Below are 23084 nucleotides of genomic sequence, written 5' to 3' on the forward strand. Positions count from 1 at the left end.
TTATGCAGACAAATATACCTATTTTCCTGGACTCATTTACCAATAATACTAATACTACTACTAATACTAAAAATAATAATATTATTAAGGGGAGAAAATTATCATTATTAATTAGTTTTTTGAATAATAAGTCACTGGAGATGATTAATAACATTTATTTCACTGAGGCTGAAACCTGACACCGCTCGTCTGTCCTCACTGGTGGTCAAACAGAGCCCCCTACTGGTGGAAGGAGGTACAGCATCTAAAAATCCACATTGGTATTTTACAGGGTTTAGTAAACACACCAGTCACACAAGGTTATTCTAAAGCAGTTCCCAAGACATACCTGACCTTTGTGTGTCACCTACTGGCTCTGATGCTGCTGCAAGTAAAACTGTACTCTCCACCACAGACCTATAGAATATATGCAACATCTTGCTGTAAATATCGAGGGATACAAACGTCTTCAAGATGTAAAATCTACAAAATACCCTTTTCTAAAGAGCCTCAGCATCACATTGTAACTCCAGTCTGTTGTCCAGGTGAGCACATGGGTCTCTGTCGTCCTCCACCATCTCCAGCTCTTCTGCCATGAAGGAAATAGTATTCTATAAAGTATTCCACCAGTCCTTTGCGCTCAGCCTCCTGTTCTCCACTGACACATCTCCCCACAGCAGAGTCATCTGAGGGTTTCTGATAGCGGCAAGACTGAGTTGTGCAGGAAGTTTTGATGTTTGTACAGAGTGAATATTGATGCTGAAAGTATAGCCTCCTGCGACGATGACGAGCTGCTTAAAACCTCACAAAAAGTAGTCTCTTTATCAGATATATGATAATAGGGCTGGGCGATATGGACCAAAATTCACATCTCAATATTTTCTAGCTGAATGGCGATACTCGATATATATCGATATTTTTTCTGTGCCATAATTGGGGTTTCCCCCAAAGCATTATAGCATAGCATCTCTGTTAGCTTAATTTTTTTCTGAGGCAAACCCTTAAAAAAACAGTCAGTTTTAATACAAAGCCTCGTGCCAAATGTCACACAAGTTCCTTTATTAACAGAGGTCTGCACAATATCAAAATGTATAAAACAAATGAAATAAAAATAAACTGCCTGCATATATAGAATAAAAATGCTTCTTGAATAAAATAAAACAAATATCCCTTTCCTGCATAACAATTAAATTAAAATACACTGTGCAATTAATACAATGTAGACAGTAACAGGCAGACTTTTCCACTGAGGTTGACAGTTGTGCAAATAACAATTTCAAGTCAATTTGTCACAAATTAAGCTATATCAAAATCATAAAAAAAAAAAAAATGTAAATCTATATAAACAATATTGTCTCGTACCATATCGCGTTTGAAAATATATCGATATATATTAAAATCTCGATATATCGCCCAGCCCTATAGGATAATGTAGGTGATCGTGGAGGCATCCACCTGTGTTTCCTGGAGTTTGTCACATAGTACTACGAGTGAGAATGTGTTACATGCAGTAAAGAAATCAAGGAACATGATTTTTCAGTGCTTTATCTGTCATCCAGATGAGAGTGGGCCTACTGAAGCATTATAGTGGTATCTTTAACCCCAGTTAGCACACAGTAAGCAAAGTTGGATAGGTCCTGAGAGATGGTTGTTTGCTTCCAAAGGGGAGACAAAGATAGTCTCTCTAGAACTTTAATGATATGGACTCTTAGGGAAAAGACTTTACCGTCACTGATGGCAGATGGATGAGATGTTTTTTGGTACATGATGGACACTGGAACCTTCTCTGATGAACTCTCAACACTCATAGAGTCTCAGAGTAATCAATCACTGTGCAATAATAATAATAACCACAATCATATGCTGTAACAATGCACCTTTCAATAACCATGTCTACCTCATACTGCTGCACCTTTCACTTTAAAAAAAAATGTATATATGTTACTAAGAGCTGTCATTTATCTATTTACTGTACAGTGAGTGAAAATAACCGAGTCAAATTCCCCGTCTTGTTTGATCTGACTTGGCCAATAAACCTGATTCTGATTCTGATTCTCCTGTCTCTGGGAAACAAGGTTGAAGAGGCCTTGGAGAAACTTGCATAGTTGAGCCACGCAGATTTCAGAACCCTGGGTCTGAAAAAATCCAGGTGTTTGGCTGTCAGTCCAGGAATGATGTGAAGTCAGGCAGACGACCAAGATGCTCCGGATTATGCTGAACTACACCCACTAATCAGTGTTTAGTTTGTTAGTTTTGTGCAAAGCTTTCATCTGGTCTGACTCCTCCTTCCTGGAAGTTCCTCTACACCATCTCACGAGTGCTACAGCTCCTGTTGGGTCGCAGTATCATCCACTGTATCTTTACACAATGAACTGTAAAGTCATTAAACTTACTGCATCATAAAACGCATGTTCAGTTTCCAGCCTCAACCCTTCATTTTATTTTTCTGAACATCGACTGGCTCGGACATAGATGTTGGACATTTCCGTCTACATGAATGTTCTGTTAATGTTCCAAATCAGTGTGTGGAAACTAAGAAGATATCAAGGCTAACAAAGATTGAAGATTGTAATTCCTCAGAGAATGACAACATCGCTTCTTGTGCATTTATTAACCCATTAATGACGTGCTTAACCCGAAACATACGTGTTGATTCAAAAGTCAAACATGGTTTGCTCCAACAACCTTTAACAGTCAGAGACTTGTGTTTGATCTGCAGCAACCTCGTTCCAAAATAAATATATATATTAAAGTAAAGAAAAGCTTGTCTGCTTACGTACATTTCATGAATCATGTCGGGGGCAGTTCTATCTGATTTGTTTGAACAAAGAAATCATTTCTTTCTTTAATGTCTTGATTGTGCTCCATGATAAATATCCATAATGTGCCTGCATTTTCCTTCTGTCAATGCCTGAGTGTGTCAAATAAAAACAGTATTTTTCTCTGATATTAGTGATGAAAATGTTGTTTTTGTCAGGTTTCCAAGCAGCAGGTGGACACAAGTGCAGACGTGACTAAAGTACGGTTTAATAACAATGACACTGTGCGGTGAGACGCAGAGACACAGGTGTAGATGAAACTCACAGGAAGTTGGAGCAACCAGGACTCCAGCATGAGCTGGGTTTGTGCAGCAGGAACGACACAAGGGGGAACGGATGAAGGTGATGAGGGCAAAGGTGCAGTCCATGAGGGGAAGTGAGGCATGCTGGGAGTTGTAGTGTCAGGACGGTGATCAGAGGGCTGGCCATGCTGACCGTGGAGGTGTGGGAGGAGCCAGCATGACACTTTTCTCTTAAGGAGACAATTCTGTCCATGGTTTTCACAGTCTACATTACTGATAGAAAATAAATCACAATGATCCAATTGAAGATACTTTTATTTCTACCTTGGTCATAAAATTGTACACTTTTTTGAAAAAAGAAAATAAAGTATGTTTTTGGTTGACTTTACTATACTTAGACACGTGAACATCTGATTCTCTTTAACTCTTGTTGGAATTTAAATAGAAATGGCTAAATTTTGACCCAGACCAAAAATCTCCCAGGAGGGACAGTTTAGACAAAATGTTGAACTTTAGACACATACATAAGAAGCTTATCTCACAATAATAGTTAATTATTAATCTTAAATAAAGGTTTTAGACAGTTGAGTATGTTGTTTTTCAGGTTCTACATAATTTCTAACGTCTATTATCTCCAAATTTCATGTCCTGCTTTTAAAAACACTTGAAAATAAAAATCCATAATGTTTCAAAAAGACTTTATTCCATTTTAGTGCATGGATCTAAAATCCATCTAAATAGAAATGACTCAATTTTGACCCAGACCAAAAATCTCTCAGGAGGGACAGTTTAGACAAAATGTTGAACCTTAGACGTACACATAAATAGCTTATCTCATAATAATAGTTAATGATTAATCCTAAATAAAAGGTTTTTGACAGTTGGGAAGTATGTTGTTTTTTAGGTTCTACTTCACTTGTTATTGAAGAAAAACATCTATTATCCCACAGTTTCATGTCCTGCTTTTAAAAAGACTTGAAAATAAAAATCCGTAATGCTTCAAAAAGACTTTATTCCTTTTTAGTGCATGGATCTAAAATCCATCTAAATAGAAATGGCTCAAACTTGACCCAAAACAGCTTCAGTGTGAAAAATCTGAAACACTTGCATGAAAGTTTGCAGCTACGTGCCAAGTAAAGCAACAGACTACTTTTAAATTACCAGATATGATTTATGGGAGAGGTGAAATGGTAGATGAGCTTTGTTGTTGCAATAACCCCCCACTTCTTCCTGAGCTCAGACGTAGCTCCGTCCTCTCCGCAGACTTCCTCGTTCCATCCCTCTCAGAGCTGCAGTCTGTAGGTGGAGACTGAGAGCTGATTGGCTCCACTCACTGCACGGTCACATGGTTCTACCTCCAGGAAAAAGAAACTTAAACTCACACACTCACTCTCTGCCTCTGACAGGTGAAATGGCGCAGAAAGGAGCTCAGCCGGACCAAGAAACTTTGACTTGTTCAATCTGTCTGGATCTACTGAAGGATCCGGTGACTATTCCCTGTGGACACAGTTACTGCATGAAGTGTATTGGAAACTTCTGGGATGAAAAGGAGCACAAGAAGACCCACAGCTGCCCTGACTGTAGGCAGACCTTCACACCGAAGCCTCTCCTGGGGAAAAATGTCATGTTAGCAGTTTTGGTGGAGCAGCTGAGGAAGACAGGACTCCAAGCGGCTCCTGCTGACTGCTCCTATGCAGGACCTGAAGATGTTGCCTGTGATGTTTGCACTGGTAGGAAACTGAAAGCCATAAAGTCCTGTTTGGTGTGTCTGGTCTCTTACTGTGAGAAACACCTGCAACAACATTACAGTGCGGCACAGTTAAAGAAACACCAGCTTGTGGAGCCCGCCAAGACTTTACAGGAGAACTTGTGCTCTCTCCACGACGAGGTGATGAAGATGTTCTGCCGCACCGATCAGCAGAGCGTCTGTTACGTCTGCACCGTGGATGAGCATAAAGGCCATGACGTAGTCTCAGCTAAAACAGAAAGGGCAGAGAAACAGAGGGAGATGGGGATGACTCGACAAAAGATCCAGACGAAGGTACAGGACCTGGAGGAGGAGGTGAAGCTGCTGCAGCGAGAGGTGGGGAACATCAATCGTTCTGCTGATAAAACAGTGGAGGACAGTGAGAAGATCTTCAGGGAGCTGGTGCTTCTCATCCAGAAGAGAAGCTCTGATGTGAAGCAGAAGGTCAGATCCCAACAGGAAACTGAAGTGAGTCGGGTGAAAGAACTTCAAGAGAAGCTGCAGCAGGAGATCACTGACCTGAAGAAGAAAGACACCGACATGGAGCAGCTTTCACGCACACAAGATCATAACCAGTTTCTACACGGCTACACTTCACTGCTGCCACCCAGTGAGTCCACACACTCATCCAGCATCGATAGACGCCCTCTGAAGTACTTTGAGGATGTACAAGCTGCTGTGTCAGAGACCAGAGAGGAACTACATGACATTCTGGGAAAGAAATGGACTGACATCTCACTGAGAGTGACTGAGGCAGATGTTTTACTGTCACAGCCACCAGAGCCAAGAACCAGAGCTGACTTCTTAAGATATTCACGTGAAATCACGCTGGATAGAAACACGGCACACAACCAGCTGGAGTTATCTGAGGGAAACAGGAAAGCAACATTGACAGGTTCACAGGGTTATCCTAGTCACCCGGAGAGATCTTCTGTACCGTTTCAGATCCTGAGTGAGGAGAGTCTGACTGGACGTTGTTACTGGGAAGTGGAGTGGGGAGGAAAAGGAGGTTTAGTAGCAGTCACATACAAGGATGTCAACACACCAGCCACTGAATTTGGACAAAATAACACATCTTGGGCTTTATTTTGTGACAATCAAAGTAACCAATTTTGGCATAACAAACTCAAAACCCCCGTCTCTGATTCTCAGTCCTCCAGAGTGGGAGTCTACCTGGATCACAGAGCAGGTATTCTGTCGTTCTACAGCGTCTCTGAGACCATGACGCTTCTCCACAGAGTCCAGACCACTTTCACAAAACCACTTCATGTTGGGATACGTCTTTATTTTGCATTTGGAAACACTGCAAGATTTTATAAACCCACATGAGTGTCCAATCTCTTGCTGAGTTCATCGTTGTGTTGCGTCTTTACTCCTCTCAGACTGATGCATCAAGTCAACAATGATTGAGAGATCAATGCTGTTTGTTCATACATTTTTATACTGCTGGTTTGAGTTCCTAACTTAAATTTAGCTCTTCATTCTCTATAAATTTCTCTCTGCTACATAAGACTTCTGAATATTTCTAAATATATTTGTATGTTGTTTCTTCATCACTGCATCTTTAAAGCCTCCTTTAACATTTAAAACTCAATCTTTTCATACAATTTATGTAACACAAAGTGCTTCACAGATTTAAATGTAAACACATGCACACATACTCGACCACAGATGATCTGTTGTGCTGTTGTAAACGAAATAAAGGAACAAGAATTATAAATAAGATGATGCACGTTAATGTGTAAACAAATTGACACCCTACATAATGAATAAAGTTTTTTCTCAAAAGTAAAACCTTTTTTTTTGTGGTTGTTTCATAATTTTTAGTTATATTTGCTCACAAATATGCAATTAATTAGTAAAGTATGCATGTAAAACTGTTTTTTTTTATATACTGTATTTATGTTTGTTATTCACTAAAAACACTTAATTGCAGTCAAATATACCAATTTTCCTGGACTCATTTACCAATAATACTAATACTACTACTAATAATAAAAATAATAATATTATTAAGAGGAGAAAATGATCATTATTGTTTTGTTATTTCAATAATAAGTCACTGGAGATGATTAATAACATTTATTTAACTGAGGCTGAAACCTGACACCGCTCGTCTGTCCTCACTGGTGGTCAAACAGAGCCCCCTACTGGTGGAAGGAGGTACAGCATCTAAAAATCCACATTGGTATTTTACAGGGTTTAGTAAACACACCAGTCACACAAGGTTATTCTAAAGCAGTTCCCAAGACATACCTGACCTTTGTGTGTCTCCTACTGGCTCTGATGCTGCTGCAAGTAAAACTGTACTCTCCACCACAGACCTATAGAATATATGCAACATCTTGCTGTAAATATCGAGGGATACAAACGTCTTCAAGATGTAAAATGTACAAAATACCCTTTTCTAAAGAGCCTCAGCATCACATTGTAACTCCAGTCTGTTGTCCAGGTGAGCACATGGGTCTCTGTCGTCCTCCACCATCTCCAGCTCTTCTGCCATGAAGGAAATAGTATTCTATAAAGTATTCCACCAGTCCTTTGCACTCAGCCTCCTGTTCTCCACTGACACATCTCCCCACAGCAGAGTCATCTGAGGGTTTCTGATAGCAGCAAGACTGAGTTGTGCAGGAAGTTTTGATGTTTGTACAGAGTGAATATTGATGCTGAAAGTATATCCTCCTGCGACGATGACGAGCTGCTTAAAACCTCACAAAAAGTAGTCTCTTTATCAGATATATGATAATAGGGCTGGGTGATATGGACCAAAAGTCATATCTCAATATTTTCTAGCTGAATGGCGATACTCGATATTTATCGATATTTTTCCTGTGCCATAATTGGGGTTTCCCCCAAAGCATTATAGCATAGCATCTCTGTTAGCTTCATTTTTTTCTGAGGCAAACCCTTAAAAAAACAGTCAGTTTTAATACAAAGCCTCGTGCCAAATGTCACACAGGTTCCTTTATTAACAGAGGTCTGCACAATATCAACATGTATAAAAGAAATGAAATAAAAATAAACTGCCTGCATATATATAGAATAAAAATGCTTCTTGAATAAAATAAAACAAATATCCCTTTCCTGCATAACAATTAAATTAAAATACACTGTGTAATTAATACAATGTAGACAGTAACAGGCAGACTTTTCCACTGAGGTTGACAGTTGTGCAAATAATAACTTCAAGTCAATTTGTCACAAATTAAGCTATATCAAAATCATAAAAAAAAAAAAAATTTAAATCTATATAAACGATATTGTCTCGTACCATATCGCGTTTGAAAATATATCGATATATATTAAAATCTCGATATATCGCCCAGCCCTATATGATAACCTAGGTGATCGTGGAGGCATCCACCTGTGTTTCCTGGAGTTTGTCACATAGTACTACGAGTGAGAATGTGTTACATGCAGTAAAGAAATGAAGGAACATGATTTTTCAGTGCTTTATCTGTCATCCAGATGAGAGTGGGCCTACTGAAGCATTATAGTGGTATCTTTAACCCCAGTTAGCACACAGTAAGCAAAGTTGGATAGGTCCTGAGAGATGGTTGTTTGCTTCCAAAGGGGAGCCAAAGATAGTCTCTCTAGAACTTTAATGATATGGACTCTTAGGGAAAAGACTTTACCGTCACTGATGGCAGATGGATGAGATGTTTTTTGGTACATGAAGGACACTGGAACCTTCTCTGATGAACTCTCAACACTCATAGAGTCTCAGAGTAATCAATCACTGTGCAATAATAATAATAACCACAATCATATGCTGTAACAATGCACCTTTCAATAACCATGTCTAACTCATACTGCTGCACCTTTCACTTTAAAAAAAAAATGTATATGTTAATAAGAGCTGTCATTTATCTATTTACTGTACAGTGAGTGAAAATAACCGAGTCAAATTCCCCGTCTTGTTTGACCTGACTTGGCCAACAAACCTGATTCTGATTCTGATTCTCCTGTCTCTGGGAAAGATTGTGGTAAGACGCACTGAATAAGTGCTTATTTGTGAGTGAGAAGCCTCGACCAATGGCGTGCGTCGCTGGCCTATTTAAGGGGAGGTGATGGGGAACCCGGAAACAAAGCGCGACTCTTCGCCCCCGCCCATATAACATATATTTCCCGACCGTTTATCATTTTATTCTTTTATCTTTGTCTTTTTCTTTTATCTTTTATCTTTTATCTTTAGCTCATTTTTAATAACCATGTATATACACCACCACTAAAAATGCATGGAACTATTAATAATGCATGAATATGTGATGGTAGGCAAATACACACACACACACACACACACACACACACACACACACACACACACACACACACACACACACACACACACACACACACACACACACACACACACACACAGTTCACGTAAACTTTTATCTTTTATATAGGCACAGCACTATTTACTATATGCTTAGTATCATTACAGATCTTCGTGATACACTAACCCTTACGTATAATTAATATTTGACACTGTTATACTACTTAGCATATCTGATGTATTTTTTGTTCTTGCTTAGTAGGCCTAAATCGCTCTGAATTAAACGTCTAAATATATATATATATATATATATATATATATATATATATATATATATATATACACAATTTACAATTTAGGCATTTAGCAGTAGCCTATATATTATAGATAAACACATACTTGGATGAATCCGCAATTATCTAATGGAAATAGTTATAATAAATTAGATAAATATAATACAAAATTGAGATGTCATTGTAAACCCACTGATTGGCTTGGATCGCAGCACACCCACTGCAGTTCTCAGCACGCCCCCCCTCCCCTCGCACCACGCCCCCTTCCCTGCACCACGCCCCCCCTCCCTGCCTGCAGTTACCCATACTTGGATTGTATCGGGCTGCAATATTTTCCCCGGAAGTGTGCATTTTTTCCCCGCGATGGTATTTTAGTCAGAAGCAGCAGATCATAGTGGAGGTAAAAGGGAGAAGAAACATATACAAGGAATTATCAGAATTATCAGTGATCTTACTGACATAGGCTAAAAAAAATATTAGAGTTAAAATATTTATTAGGGACTATTTTCATTAGACAATTGGAGATTCATCAGTGAGCTGAGAACAATAATAGCCTACTGTATACAGTATAGGGTAAACAATCTTTTGCATATTTTGATCTTAATAGACATTTTAAATTATCGATTTGCTTTATTACATTTATTAATCATCAGTTTTCACAAGACGGAACGTCATCACGTACGGTCAAAAGCCAATCACAAGACGAAACGTCATCACGTACGGGGAGCCGGGAAAAAAAAGCAGGTGGGAAAAAAAAGCACCGACACCGGTCGGTTTCCTGTCTCGTTCCTCTCATCCACCTGTGGCCGTGGCTTCGGCCGGCTCGTGTCAGAAGCGGATCTTGCAGCAAGATTCCATGCTTAATTGCAACTGGTACGTAGTCTATGTTTTCAGCATGCTGTGATGGCGCCTTTTCTACTTTTAATTCACTGCCGACCTGCACCTGATCGCTTTTTCAGCACGTTCTGGCGTCCAGTTTCCTTCCAGTCTGCGCAGCGCGCATTCTGTGAGTTTTGGGGCTCGCTCCGAGCGTCTGTTAATCAGGCGACTTGTGGAATTGGGCGAGCCTCACTAGGATTAATTAAGACGCATGGCATCACCTGGTATGTGCTCTCTTAACGAATCTTACTTTCGGCAGTTATTTGTAGCATCAATTAAGTGTGTTTGTATGTATTTTAGGGGTTGCCGGTTTGGTCCCGCTGCCGTTCTTGTCAACCTGAACTTACCAAGCAGTGTCCTGGTTAGACCGGAGCTGTCGCCCGTGTGAAGAGTCTGCAAGACCACCAAGCATCAAAGCATTTTAATAAGCTTAGTTTTAGCAATTATGTGCGTGTGAGAGAGGGTGTGCGAGTGAGTGGTTGTGAGACTAGTTAGTGTGTGTGTGTCTGGAGTGTGGTGTGGGGGATGCTCCTTTTGGGGTAACTTGGGTTTTGTCGCCCTTGTTACCTTGTGTAACTGATATATTGTGCGTGGTCAGCAACCACAGTGGTCAATCTTTGGTTTTGTCCCCTCCCATTACTTTTGAGCTGTTTATATTGGTTTCATATGTTTGTGTACTTGTTTTGTTTTCCTCCTTAAACCCCTTTTTTTGTTTCTTTGCTTTTCAGGTGCTGAGCGTTTCACGGCAGGGTGGCAGCCAACCCTTTCGGTGGTGGTGTCCTACTTCTGTGTGTGTGCATTCCACGTATGCTCAGTTTTTGGTTTATTTAATTTACTTTGGTTTGCAGACACGCGTGTTCGCATGCTATTGTTCGGACTCTGGCTTCATCCCTTGGTGGCTTGCCTCCCCCTGCTGGTGGGCCTCAGCCCTGTCAAGCGCGAAAATCCCTTCATCCCTGCCCCAAAAATATTGTCGAAGTGTGACTCCATTTTTATTGACCTCCGGGTAAAGTATTACAAAAGATACTGATTTTATTGAAACTAAAATAATAAAATTATATTTTCATAACAGTCAGTCTCTGGTGTATCAGTCAATCGAAATTTCACGTGCGCCCTTAACAAAGTGTTGACGATCGGGCCACACAAGGTTGAAGAGGCCTTGGAGAAACTTGTGTGGCGGCACGAAGAGGTAGTTTTGGTCAAAGTTATATTAAGAGGATTTTTACTGTTGCCAAACAACGCCACCCTGGGAATTTCACCCAGGGAATTCAAAGTACACTATTTGAGGAGAAAAGGCACTCAGGTTTGTCACAAAGTGAGGCAGAGACGGTGCTTCAATTTATACAAAAATAGGTTTGTTTTTATTATTCGAAAGTTTTTGTTAAAAATGATCACTTTAAATGAAATCATTCACTAGGGGAGGGATTTTAAAAAGGGGACCACTCAGGGCTGAGACTTTCTGGTGTGGATGGGTCAACTAAGAGGGGATACTTAAAACACCACACGTGCAATAAAATAATGTGAAAAACTTAAACACAGCACACAAAAAAAGGCAGGGGCACCACCACCGGACACCAATCCACCACCGTTGGCTCAGCACCTGAGAGGGGGGAAACCAGAGGACAGTTAGGGAACAAATTAACACAAAATGAAATGAATAGACTTAAATTAAACGTAATTAGGCTCAACAATCACTTATTGGCCACCAATATACAAAATCACAGATACCTCAAAAGAAATATAAATAACGGAAACTAAACCAACAAGTTCCTAAATGAAATAAAATACAAAAACAGGACCAACAGACACACAAAACAACCAATAAACCAAGTCCCACACTGTTCTCTCTCACACATACACACGCACACACAGACACTATAAAACTTGGCTGAACGTCACGGAGCCCCGAAGCGACACAGTAGCTCCACAAGCAACAGACGCAAGCTGTCACACAGCAGCAAAATGGCGTCTGACGTCACGGAGCTCCAAGCGACACGGTAGCTCCAGCAAGGCAAAGCAGCTCCACAAGGCAAAGCAGCAGGGGTTTAGCGGTGGCTACATTGACATCTTTAACCTACAATAATAAAAACATAACATAAGAAACTACAAGTGGCTGGCAGAGAAAGCCATTGTCACTGAACACCTACCAATCAGGCATTCCTGGCCATTACGGCATGGAAAGAGGTCAGCGCAGCATGTGCGCAACCTGTAAACAAACACACAGGTTGCTGCGTGTACAATGCCAAAGAGGATGACGCGGGGGGGGGGGGGGGAAGCTCACCAGCAGTAAGCGGCGTACAGAAAGGTACAAGCGGTGAGCAGCATGCAGCCAGCATTCAACACAGGGACAGGGTGACGTGAGCTTTGACACTTTCCACGTTAATTGCACCTGTGAAGAAGCAGCATGCAGCAATCACCCAAACGAGCCTCCACACCCAGGGGCTGAAGTGACGGACGTCAAGTGGCAACGAAGCCCGGCCCCCGGGAGCAAGAGAAAGACAGGTATTGAAACCCCCCTTTTATACCGTCACTGCCCACTAGAAGTGACGTCACAGGACCGAGGACTGTCCTGCTACACTTGCATAGTTGAGCCACGCAGATTTCAGAACCCTGGGTCTGAAAAAATCCAGGTGTTTGGCTGTCAGTCCGGGAATGATGTGAAGTCAGGCAGACGACCAAGATGCTCCGGATTATGCTGAACTACACCCACTAATCAGTGTTTAGTTTGTTAGTTTTGTGCAAAGCTTTCATCTGGTCTGACTCCTCCTTCCTGGAAGTTCCTCTACACCATCTCACGAGTGCTACAGCTCCTGTGGGGTCGCAGTATCATCCACTGTATCTTTACACAATGAACTGTAAAGTCATTAAACTTACTGCATCATAAAACGCATGTTCAGTTTCCAACCTCAACCCTTCATTTTATTTTTCTGAACATGGACTGGCTCGGACATAGATGTTGGACATTTCCATCTACGTGAATGTTCTGTTAATGTTCCAAATCAGTGTGTGGAAACTAAGAAGATATCAACGCTAACAAAGATTGAAGATTGTAATTCCTCAGAGAATGACAACATCGCTTCTTGTGCATTTATTAACCCATTAGTGACGTGCTTAACCCGAAACACACGTGTTGATTCAAAAGTCAAACATGGTTTGCTCCAACAACCTTTAACAGTCAGAGACTTGTGTTGGATCTACAGCAACCTCATTCCAAAATAAATATATATATTAAAGTAAAGAAAAGCTTGTCTGCTTACGTACATTTCATGAATCATGTCGGGGGCAGTGCTATCTGGTTTGTTTGAACAAAGAAATAATTTCTTTCTTTAATGTCTTGATTGTGCTCCATGATAAATATCCATAATGTGCCTGCATTTTCCTTCTGTCAATGCCTGAGTGTGTCAAATAAAAACAGTATTTTTTTCTCTGATATTAGTGATGAAAATGTTGTTTTTGTCAGGTTTCCAAGCAGCAGGTGGACACAAGTGCAGACGTGACTAAAGTACGGTTTAATAACAATGACACTGTGCGGTGAGACGCAGAGACACAGGTGTAGATGAAACTCACAGGAAGTTGGAGCAACCAGGACTCCAGCATGAGCTGGGTTTGTGCAGCAGGAACGACACAAGGGGGAACGGATGAAGGTGATGAGGGCAAAGGTGCAGTCCATGAGGGGAACTGAGGCATGCTGGGAGTTGTAGTGTCAGGACGGTGATCAGAGGGCTGGCCATGCTGACCGTGGAGGTGTGGGATGAGCCAGCATGACACTTTTCTCTTAAGGAGAAAATTCTGTCCATGGTTTTCACAGTCTACATTACTGATACAAAATAAATCACAATGATCCAATTGAAGATACTTTTATTTCTATCAAGGTCATACAATTGTACACTTTTTTGTAAAAAGAAAATAAAGTATGTTGTTGGTTGACTTTGCTATATTTAGACACGTGAACATCTGATTCTCTTCAACTCTTACATTCTGTTAGAATTTAAATGGAAATGGCTCAATTTTGACCGAGACCAAAAATCTCCAAGGAGGGACAGTTTAGACAAAATGTTGAACGTTAAACGTATATATAAGTAGCTTATCTCATAATAATAGTTAATGATTAATCCTAAATAAAGGTTTTTGACAGTTGGAAGTATGTTGTTTTTCAGGTTCTACGTCACTTGTTATTGAAGAAAAACATCTATTATCCGACAGTTTCATGTCCTGCTTTTAAAAAGACTTGGAAATAAAAATCCATAATGCTTCAAAAAGACTTTATTCCTTTTTAGTGCATGGATCTAAAATCCATCTAAATAGAAATGGCTCAAGTGTGAACCAAACCAGCCTCAGTGTGAAAAATCTGAAACACTTGCATGAAAGTTTGCAGCTACGTGTCAAGTAAAGCAACAGACTACTTTTACATGACCAGACATGATTTATGGGAGTGCTGAAATGGTAGATGAGCTTTGTTGTTGCATTAACCCCCCACTTCTTCCTGAGCTCAGACGTAGCTCCGTCCTCTCCGCAGACTTCCTCGTTCCATCCCTCTCAGAGCTGCAGTCTGTGGGTGGAGACTGAGAGCTGATTGGCTCCACTCACTGCACGGTCACATGGTTCTACCTCCAGGAAAAAGAAACTTAAACTCACACACTCACTCTCTGCCTCTGACAGGAGAAATGGCGCAGAAAGGAGCTCAGCCGGACCAAGAAACTTTGACTTGTTCAATCTGTCTGGATCTACTGAAGGATCCGGTGGCTATTCCCTGTGGACACAGTTACTGCATGAAGTGTATTGGAAACTTCTGGGATGAAAACGAGCACAAGAAGACCCACAGCTGCCCTGACTGTAGGCAGACCTTCACACCGAAGCCTCTCCTGGTGAAAAATGTCATGTTAGCAGTTTTGGTGGAGCAGCTGAGGACGACAGGACTCCAAGCGGCTCCCGCTGACTGCTCCTATGCAGGACCTGAAGATGTTGCCTGTGATGTTTGCACTGGAAGGAAACTGAAAGCCATAAAGTCCTGTTTGGTGTGTCTGGTCTCTTACTGTGAGAAACACCTCCAAAGCCATTACAGTGTGGCACAGTTAAAGAAACACCAGCTTGTGGAGCCCGCCAAGACTTTACAGGAGAACTTGTGCTCTCTCCACGACGAGGTGATGAAGATGTTCTGCCGCACCGATCAGCAGAGCGTCTGTTATGTCTGCACCGTGGATGAGCATAAAGGCCATGACGTAGTCTCAGCTAAAACAGAAAGGGCAGAGAAACAGAGGGAGATGGGGATGACTCGACAAAAGATCCAGACGAAGGTACAGGACCTGGAGGAGGAGGTGAAGCTGCTGCAGCGAGAGGTCGGGAACATCAATCGTTCTGCTGATAAAACAGTGGAGGACAGTGAGAAGATCTTCAGGGAGCTGGTGCTTCTCATCCAGAAGAGAAGCTCTGATGTGAAGCAGAAGGTCAGATCCCAACAGGAAACTGAAGTGAGTCGGGTGAAAGAAGTTCAAGAGAAGCTGCAGCAGGAGATCACTGACCTGAAGAAGAAAGACACCGACATGGAGCAGCTTTCACGCACACAAGATCATAACCAGTTTCTGCACGGCTACACTTCACTGCTGCCACTCAGTGAGTCCACACACTCATCCGGCATCAATAGACGCCCTCTGAAGTACTTTGAGGATGTACAAGCTGCTGTGTCAGAGACCAGAGAGGAACTACAGGACATTCTGGGAAAGAAATGGACTGACATCTCACTGAGAGTGACTGAGGCAGATGTTTTACTGTCACAGCCACCAGAGCCAAGAACCAGAGCTGACTTCTTAAGATATTCACGTGAAATCACGCTGGATAGAAACACAGCACACAACCAGCTGGCGTTATCTGAGGGAAACAGGAAAGCAACGATAATGAAAGGTTCACAGCGTTATCCTAGTCACCCGGAGAGATCTTCCATACTGTGTCAGATCCTGAGTGAGGAGAGTCTGACTGGACGTTGTTACTGGGAAGTGGAGTGGGGAGGACTAGGAGGTTATGTAGCAGTCACATACAAGGATGTCAACACACCAACCACTGAATTTGGACAAAATACCACGTCTTGGGCTTTATTTTGTAACAATCAAAGTAACGAATTTTGGCATAACAAACTCAAAACCGCCGTCTCTGATTCTCAGTCCTCCAGAGTGGGAGTGTACCTGGATCACAGAGCAGGTATTCTGTCGTTCTACAGCGTCTCTGAGACCATGACGCTTCTCCACAGAGTCCAGACCACTTTCACAAAACCACTTCATGTTGGGATACGTCTCTGGTTCCCAATTGGCAACACTGCAAGGTTTTATAAACCCACATAAGTGTCCAATCTCTTGCCGAGTTCATCGTTGTGTTGCGTCTTTACTCCTCTCAGACTGATGCATCAAGTCAACAATGATGGAGAGATCAATGCTGTTTGTTCATACATTTTTAATCTGCTGGTTTGAGTTCCTAACTTAAATTCAGCTCTTCATTGGCTCCCGTTAGACTCTCTTTAAATTTCTCTCTGCTACATAAGACTTTTGAATATTTCTAAATATATTTGTATGTTGTTTCTCCATCACTGCATCTTTAAAGCCTCCTTTAACATTTAAAACTCAATCTTTTCATACAATTTGTGTAACACAAAGTGCTTCACAGATATAAATGTAAACACACACACACACACTCGACACAGATGATCTGTTGTGCTGTTGTTCAAACCTGGATGGATGTGGAAGTCTAGAGTACTGTGTTACACTGAAATCATCATGGTGATATATTAGTTTATTTTACGCTGCTGATGATTGAGATCAGATGTAAATGAAATAAAGTAACAAGAATTATCAAGAAGATGATGCACGTTCATGTGTAAACAAATTGACGCCTTACATAATGAATAAAAGTTTTTTCTCAAAAGTAAAACCTTTTTGTTTGTGGTTGTTTCATGATTTTTACTCATATGTGCTCACAAATATGAAATTAACTAGTAAAGTTTGCATGTAAAACTGTTTTCTGAATATACTGTATTTATGTTTGTTATTCACTAAAAACACTTAATTGCAGACAAATATACCTATTTTCCTGGACTCTTTTACCAATAATACTAATACTACTACTAATAATAAAAATAATAATATTATTAAGAGGAGAAAATGATCATTATTGTTTTGTTATTTCAATAATAAGTCACTGGAGATGATTAATAACATTTATTTCACTGAGGCTGAAACCTGACACCGCTCGTCTGTCCTCACTGGTGGTCAAACAAAACAAAAATCCACATTGGTATTTTACAGGGTTTAGTAAACACACCAGTCACACAAGGTTATTCTAAAGCAGTTCCCAAGACATACCTGACCTTTGTGTGTCACCTACTGGCTCTGATGCTGCTGCAAGTAAAACTGTACTCTCCACCACAGACCTATAGAATATATGCAACATCTTGCTGTAAATATCGAGGGATACAAACGTCTTCAAGATGTAAAATGTACAAAATACCCTTTTCTAAAGAGCCTCAGCATCACATTGTAACTCCAGTCATTTGTCCAGGTGAGCACATGGGTCTCTGTCGTCCTCCACCATCTCCAGCTCTTCTGCCATGAAGGAAATAGTATTCTATAAAGTATTCCACCAGTCCTTTGCACTCAGCCTCCTGTTCTCCACTGACACATCTCCCCACAGCAGAGTCATCTGAGGGTTTCTGATAGCAGCAAGACTGAGTTGTGCAGGAAGTTTTGATGTTTGTACAGAGTGAATATTGATGCTGAAAGTATAGCCTCCTGCGACGATGACGAGCTGCTTAAAACCTCACAAAAAGTAGTCTCTTTATCAGATATATGATAACAGGGCTGGGCGATATGGACCAAAAGTCATATCTCGATATTTTCTAGCTGAATGGCGATACTCGATATATATCGATATTTTTTCTGTGCCATAATTGGGGTTTCCCCCAAAGCATTATAGCATAGCATCTCTGTTAGCTTCATTTTTTTTCTGAGGCAAACCCTTAAAAAAACAGTCAGTTTTAATACAAAGCCTCGTGCCGAATGTCACACAGGTTCCTTTATTATATATAAAATAAATAAACTGCCTGCATATATAGAATAAAAATGCTTCTTGAATAAAATAAAACAAATATCCCTTTCCTGCATAACAATTAAATTAAAATACACTGTGTAATTAATAAAATGTAGACAGTAACAGGCAGACTTTTCCACTGAGGTTGACAGTTGTGCAAATAACAACTTCAAGTCAATTTGTCACAAATTAAGCGATATCAAAATCATAAAAAAAAAAAAAATTTAATCTATATAAACGATATTGTCTCGTACCATATCGCGTTTGAAAATATATCGATATATATTAAAATCTCGATATATCGCCCCGCCCTATATGATAACCTAGGTGATCGTGGAGGCATCCACCTGTGTTTCCTGGAGTTTGTCACATAGTACTACGAGTGAGAATGTGTTACATGCAGTAAAGAAATGAAGGAACATGATTTTTCAGTGCTTTATCTGTCATCCAGATGAGAGTGGGCCTACTGAAGCATTATAGTGGTATCTTTAACCCCAGTTAGCACACAGTAAGCAAAGTTGGATAGGTCCTGAGAGATGGTTGTTTGCTTCCAAAGGGGAGCCAAAGATAGTCTCTCTAGAACTTTAATGATATGGACTCTTAGGGAAAAGACTTTACCGTCACTGATGGCAGATGGATGAGATGTTTTTTGGTACATGATGGACACTGGAACCTTCTCTGATGAACTCTCAACACTCATAGAGTCTCAGAGTAATCAATCACTGTGCAATAATAATAATAACCACAATCATATGCTGTAACAATGCACCTTTCAATAACCATGTCTACCTCATACTGCTGCACCTTTCACTTTAAAAAAAAATTGTATATATGTTACTAAGAGCTGTCATTTATCTATTTACTGTACAGTGAGTGAAAATAACAAAGTCAAATTCCCCGTCTTGTTTGATCTGACTTGGCCAATAAACCTGATTCAGATTCTCCTGTCTCTGGGAAACAAGGTTGAACAGGCCTTGAAGAAACTTGCATAGTTGAGCCACGCAGATTTCAGAACCCTGGGTTTGAAAAAATCCAGGTGTTTGGCTGTCAGTCCGGGAATGATGTGAAGTCAGGCAGACGACCAAGATGCTCCGGATTATGCTGAACTACACCCACTAATCAGTGTTTAGTTTGTTAGTTTTGTGCAAAGCTTTCATCTGGTCTGACTCCTCCTTCCTGGAAGTTCCTCTACACCATCTCACGAGTGCTACAGCTCCTGTTGGGTCGCAGTATCATCCACTGTATCTTTACACAATGAACTGCAAAGTCATTAAACTTACCGCATCATAAAACGCATGTTCAGTTTCCAACCTCAACCCTTCATTTTATTTTTCTTAACATCGACTGGCTCGGACATAGATGTTGGACATTTCCGTCTACGTGAATGTTCTGTTAATGTTCCAAATCAGTGTGTGGAAACTAAGAAGATATCAACGCTAACAAAGATTGAAGATTGTAATTCCTCAGAGAATGACAACATCGCTTCTTGTGCATTTATTAACCCATTAATGACGTGCTTAACCCGAAACATACGTGTTGATTCAAAAGTCAAACATGGTTTGCTCCAACAACCAGTCAGAGACTTGTGTTGGATCTACAGTAACTTCGTTCCAAAATAAATATATATATATATATTAAAGTAAAGAAAAGCTTGTCTGCTTACGTACATTTCATGAATCATGTCGGGGGCAGTGCTATCTGGTTTGTTTGAACAAAGAAATAATTTCTTTCTTTAATGTAAATTTAAAGAAAAAATCCCTGATCCATTGTCATCTGATGATTGGAATGACAATCTTATAGATAGGAATCCCAGCTCAATGTTCCTTACAGCAGTGGAAGAAAAAGAAATAATAGATATTGTAAATAAATGTAAATATAAAACATCCACCGATTGTAATGAAATTGATATGAAAACTGTAAAAAAGGTCATTGATGGGATTTCAGAACCACTAACATACATCTGTAACTTGTCATTCCAAACCGGTAAATTTCCAAACAAAATGAAAATAGCTAAAGTTGTACCGCTGTATAAAACTGGGGATAGACACCACTACACAAATTACAGGCCTGTTTCTTTACTTCCACAATTCTCAAACATTTTAGAAAAACTATTCAATAACAGACTAGACAAATTCATAGATAAACATAAATTACTTTCTGACAGTCAGTACGGATTCAGATCAAACAGCTCAACATCACTGGCAATAATTGAATCAATAGAGGAAATTACAAACGCAATAGACCACAAACAGTATGCAGTTGGAGTATTCATAGACCTTAAAAAAGCTTTTGACACAATCAATCATAACATATTAATCAATAAACTGGAACGGTATGGGATCAGGGGCGTAGTATTGCACTGGGTGAGAAGTTATTTACGATACAGGAAACAATTTGTGAAGTTGGGAGAGTTTACATCGTCATGCTTGGACATTGCTTGTGGTGTCCCCCAGGGGTCAGTACTGGGTCCCAAACTGTTCATCCTTTACATCAACGATATTTGCAAGGTATCAAAAATATTACTGTAAAATTAGTATTGTTTGCCAATGACACAAATATTTTTTGTTCTGGGGGGGATTTAAAGGGGCTACTGGATATGATCACTGCAGAAATGTGCAAATTAAAGAGGTGGTTTGACAGAAACAAATTATCATTAAACTTAAGTAAAACTAAAATCATGTTATTTGGGAATTGTAAAAGGGATACTCAAGTGCAGGTGCAAATTGAAGGTGTGGATATTGAAAGAGTTCATGAAAATAAGTTTCTTGTGTAATAATAGATAATAAAATAAACTGGAAATCTCACTCAAAACATGTACAAAACAAACTATCAAGAAGCATCTCAGTAATCAATAAGGCAAAACATATTCTGGACCACAAATCACTCCACATTCTCTATTGTTCACTGGTTTTACCATATTTAAATTACTGTGCGGAGGTTTGGGGCAATACTTATAAATGTACACTACAATCATTGTGAATGCTGCAAAAAAACGAGCCATAAGGATCATTCATAATGCCGGTTACAAGGATCACACAAATTCACTCTTCTTAAAATCCAAAACATTAAAATTTACTGATCTGGTTCACTTTCAAACAGCACAAACTATGTACAAAGCTAAAAACAACATGCTTCCTGGAAATATCCAAAAATTGTTTTTTAACAGAGATGGGGATTACAATTTGAGGGGGGGAAACAATTTAAAACATCTTTGGGTCCGCACAACACTCAAAAAATTTACCATTTCGTTATGTGGAGTGAAGTTGTGGAACAGTTTGGGTGCGGAGCTCAAGCAATGTCCAAGCATGAGCCAGTTTAAACAGCGGTACAAAAAGATGGTTTTCACAGGGTACAGGGAGGATGAAGGGCTTTGACGATCACCAGGTGTTGCACACATCATTTAGTCACTTGTTTACTCACATTATTTATTTTCTGGTTGTAAATGTGTACATATGTAATGTAAATATGTAATATGATACTGAAATCAACTGAGGATAGTAATTTCTGAGAAGGGAGAAGGGGTAGGATTAAATAAGCATATGCTTCTTTCTACTCCTTTTCGGACATGGCAACATTGTTTTGTTTATTTATCTATATTTTTTTTGTTGTTGTTTTGACTATTTTGACTTGTGTGTTATTTTATGTTTTCCCATGTTCGGAATAAAGCTTTCATTCATTCATTCATTCATTCATTCATTCATTCATTCAATATCTTGATTGTGCTCCATGATAAATATCCATAATGTGCCTGCATTTTCCTTCTGTCAATGCCTGAGTGTGTCAAATAAAAACAGTATTTTTCTCTCTGATATTAGTGATGAAAATGTTGTTTTTGTCAGGTTTCCAAGCAGCAGGTGGACACAAGTGCAGACGTGACTAAAGTACGGTTTAATAACAATGACACTGTGCGGTGAGACGCAGAGACACAGGTGTAGATGAAACTCACAGGAAGTTGGAGCAACCAGGACTCCAGCATGAGCTGGGTTTGTGCAGCAGGAACGACACAAGGGGGAACGGATGAAGGTGATGAGGGCAAAGGTGCAGTCCATGAGGGGAAGTGAGGCATGCTGGGAGTTGTAGTGTCAGGACGGTGATCAGAGGGCTGGCCATGCTGACCGTGGAGGTGTGGGAGGAGCCAGCATGACACTTTTCTCTTAAGGAGACAATTCTGTCCATGGTTTTCACAGTCTACATCACTGATAAAAAATAAATCACCATGATCCAATTGAAGATACTTTTATTTCTATCTAGGTCATAAAATTGTGCACTTTAAAAAAAAAAAGAAAAACATGTTGTTGATTGACTTTGCCATATTTAGACACGTGAACATCTGATTCTCTTCAACTCTTGTTAGAATTTAAATGGAAATGGCTCAATTTTGAACCAGACAAAAAATCTCTCAGGAGGGACAGTTTAGACAAAATTTTGAACTTTATACGTATACATACAGTGGGGAGAACAAGTATTTGATACACTGCCGATTTTGCAGGTTTTCCCACTTGAAAAGCATGTAGAAGTCTGTAATTTTTATCATAGGTACTCTTCAACTGTGAGTGATGGAATCTAAAAAAAAAAATCCAGAAAATCACATTATATGATTTTTAAGTAATTCATTTGCATTTTATTGCATTGAAATAAGTATTTGATACATCAGAAAAACTGAACTTAATATTTGGTACAGAAACCTTTGTTTGCAATTACAGAGATCAGACGTTTCCTGTAGTTCTTGACCAGGTTTGCACACACTGCAGCAGGGATTTTGGCCCACTCCTCCAT

General features: G+C 40.0%; 2 protein-coding genes across 2 annotated transcripts; both read left to right on the top strand.

Annotated features, from left to right (window-relative positions):
* The first annotated feature begins 4451 nt into the window (after nt 1–4451).
* LOC133451298 (tripartite motif-containing protein 16-like) lies at nt 4452–6116 on the top strand. The gene is made up of 2 exons (XM_061730266.1): nt 4452–4561; nt 4610–6116. The coding sequence occupies exons 1-2, from the start codon at nt 4452–4454 to the stop codon at nt 6114–6116; spliced, it is 1617 nt and encodes a 538-aa protein (XP_061586250.1).
* An 8786-nt stretch (nt 6117–14902) lies between these two features.
* Nucleotides 14903–16647, top strand: LOC133451299 (tripartite motif-containing protein 16-like). The gene is made up of 4 exons (XM_061730267.1): nt 14903–15012; nt 15061–16276; nt 16394–16510; nt 16624–16647. The coding sequence occupies exons 1-4, from the start codon at nt 14903–14905 to the stop codon at nt 16645–16647; spliced, it is 1467 nt and encodes a 488-aa protein (XP_061586251.1).
* Nucleotides 16648–23084: the final 6437 nt, after the last annotated feature.

The sequence above is a fragment of the Cololabis saira genome, chromosome 9 (assembly GCF_033807715.1).
Source record: "Cololabis saira isolate AMF1-May2022 chromosome 9, fColSai1.1, whole genome shotgun sequence".
NCBI classification, from domain to species: domain Eukaryota; kingdom Metazoa; phylum Chordata; class Actinopteri; order Beloniformes; family Belonidae; genus Cololabis; species Cololabis saira.

Coding starts and splice junctions, on each gene's coding strand:
- LOC133451298 (XM_061730266.1), top strand. CDS start 4,452: ATGGCGCAGAAAGGAGCTCAGCCGGACCAAGAAACTTTGACTTGTTCA. Junction 4,562..4,609: donor GGACACAGTTACTGCATGAA/GTGTATTGGAAA, acceptor GAAGACCCACAG/CTGCCCTGACTGTAGGCAGA.
- LOC133451299 (XM_061730267.1), top strand. CDS start 14,903: ATGGCGCAGAAAGGAGCTCAGCCGGACCAAGAAACTTTGACTTGTTCA. Junction 16,277..16,393: donor TAGCAGTCACATACAAGGAT/GTCAACACACCA, acceptor TCTGATTCTCAG/TCCTCCAGAGTGGGAGTGTA. Junction 16,511..16,623: donor CTTTCACAAAACCACTTCAT/GTTGGGATACGT, acceptor TACTCCTCTCAG/ACTGATGCATCAAGTCAACA.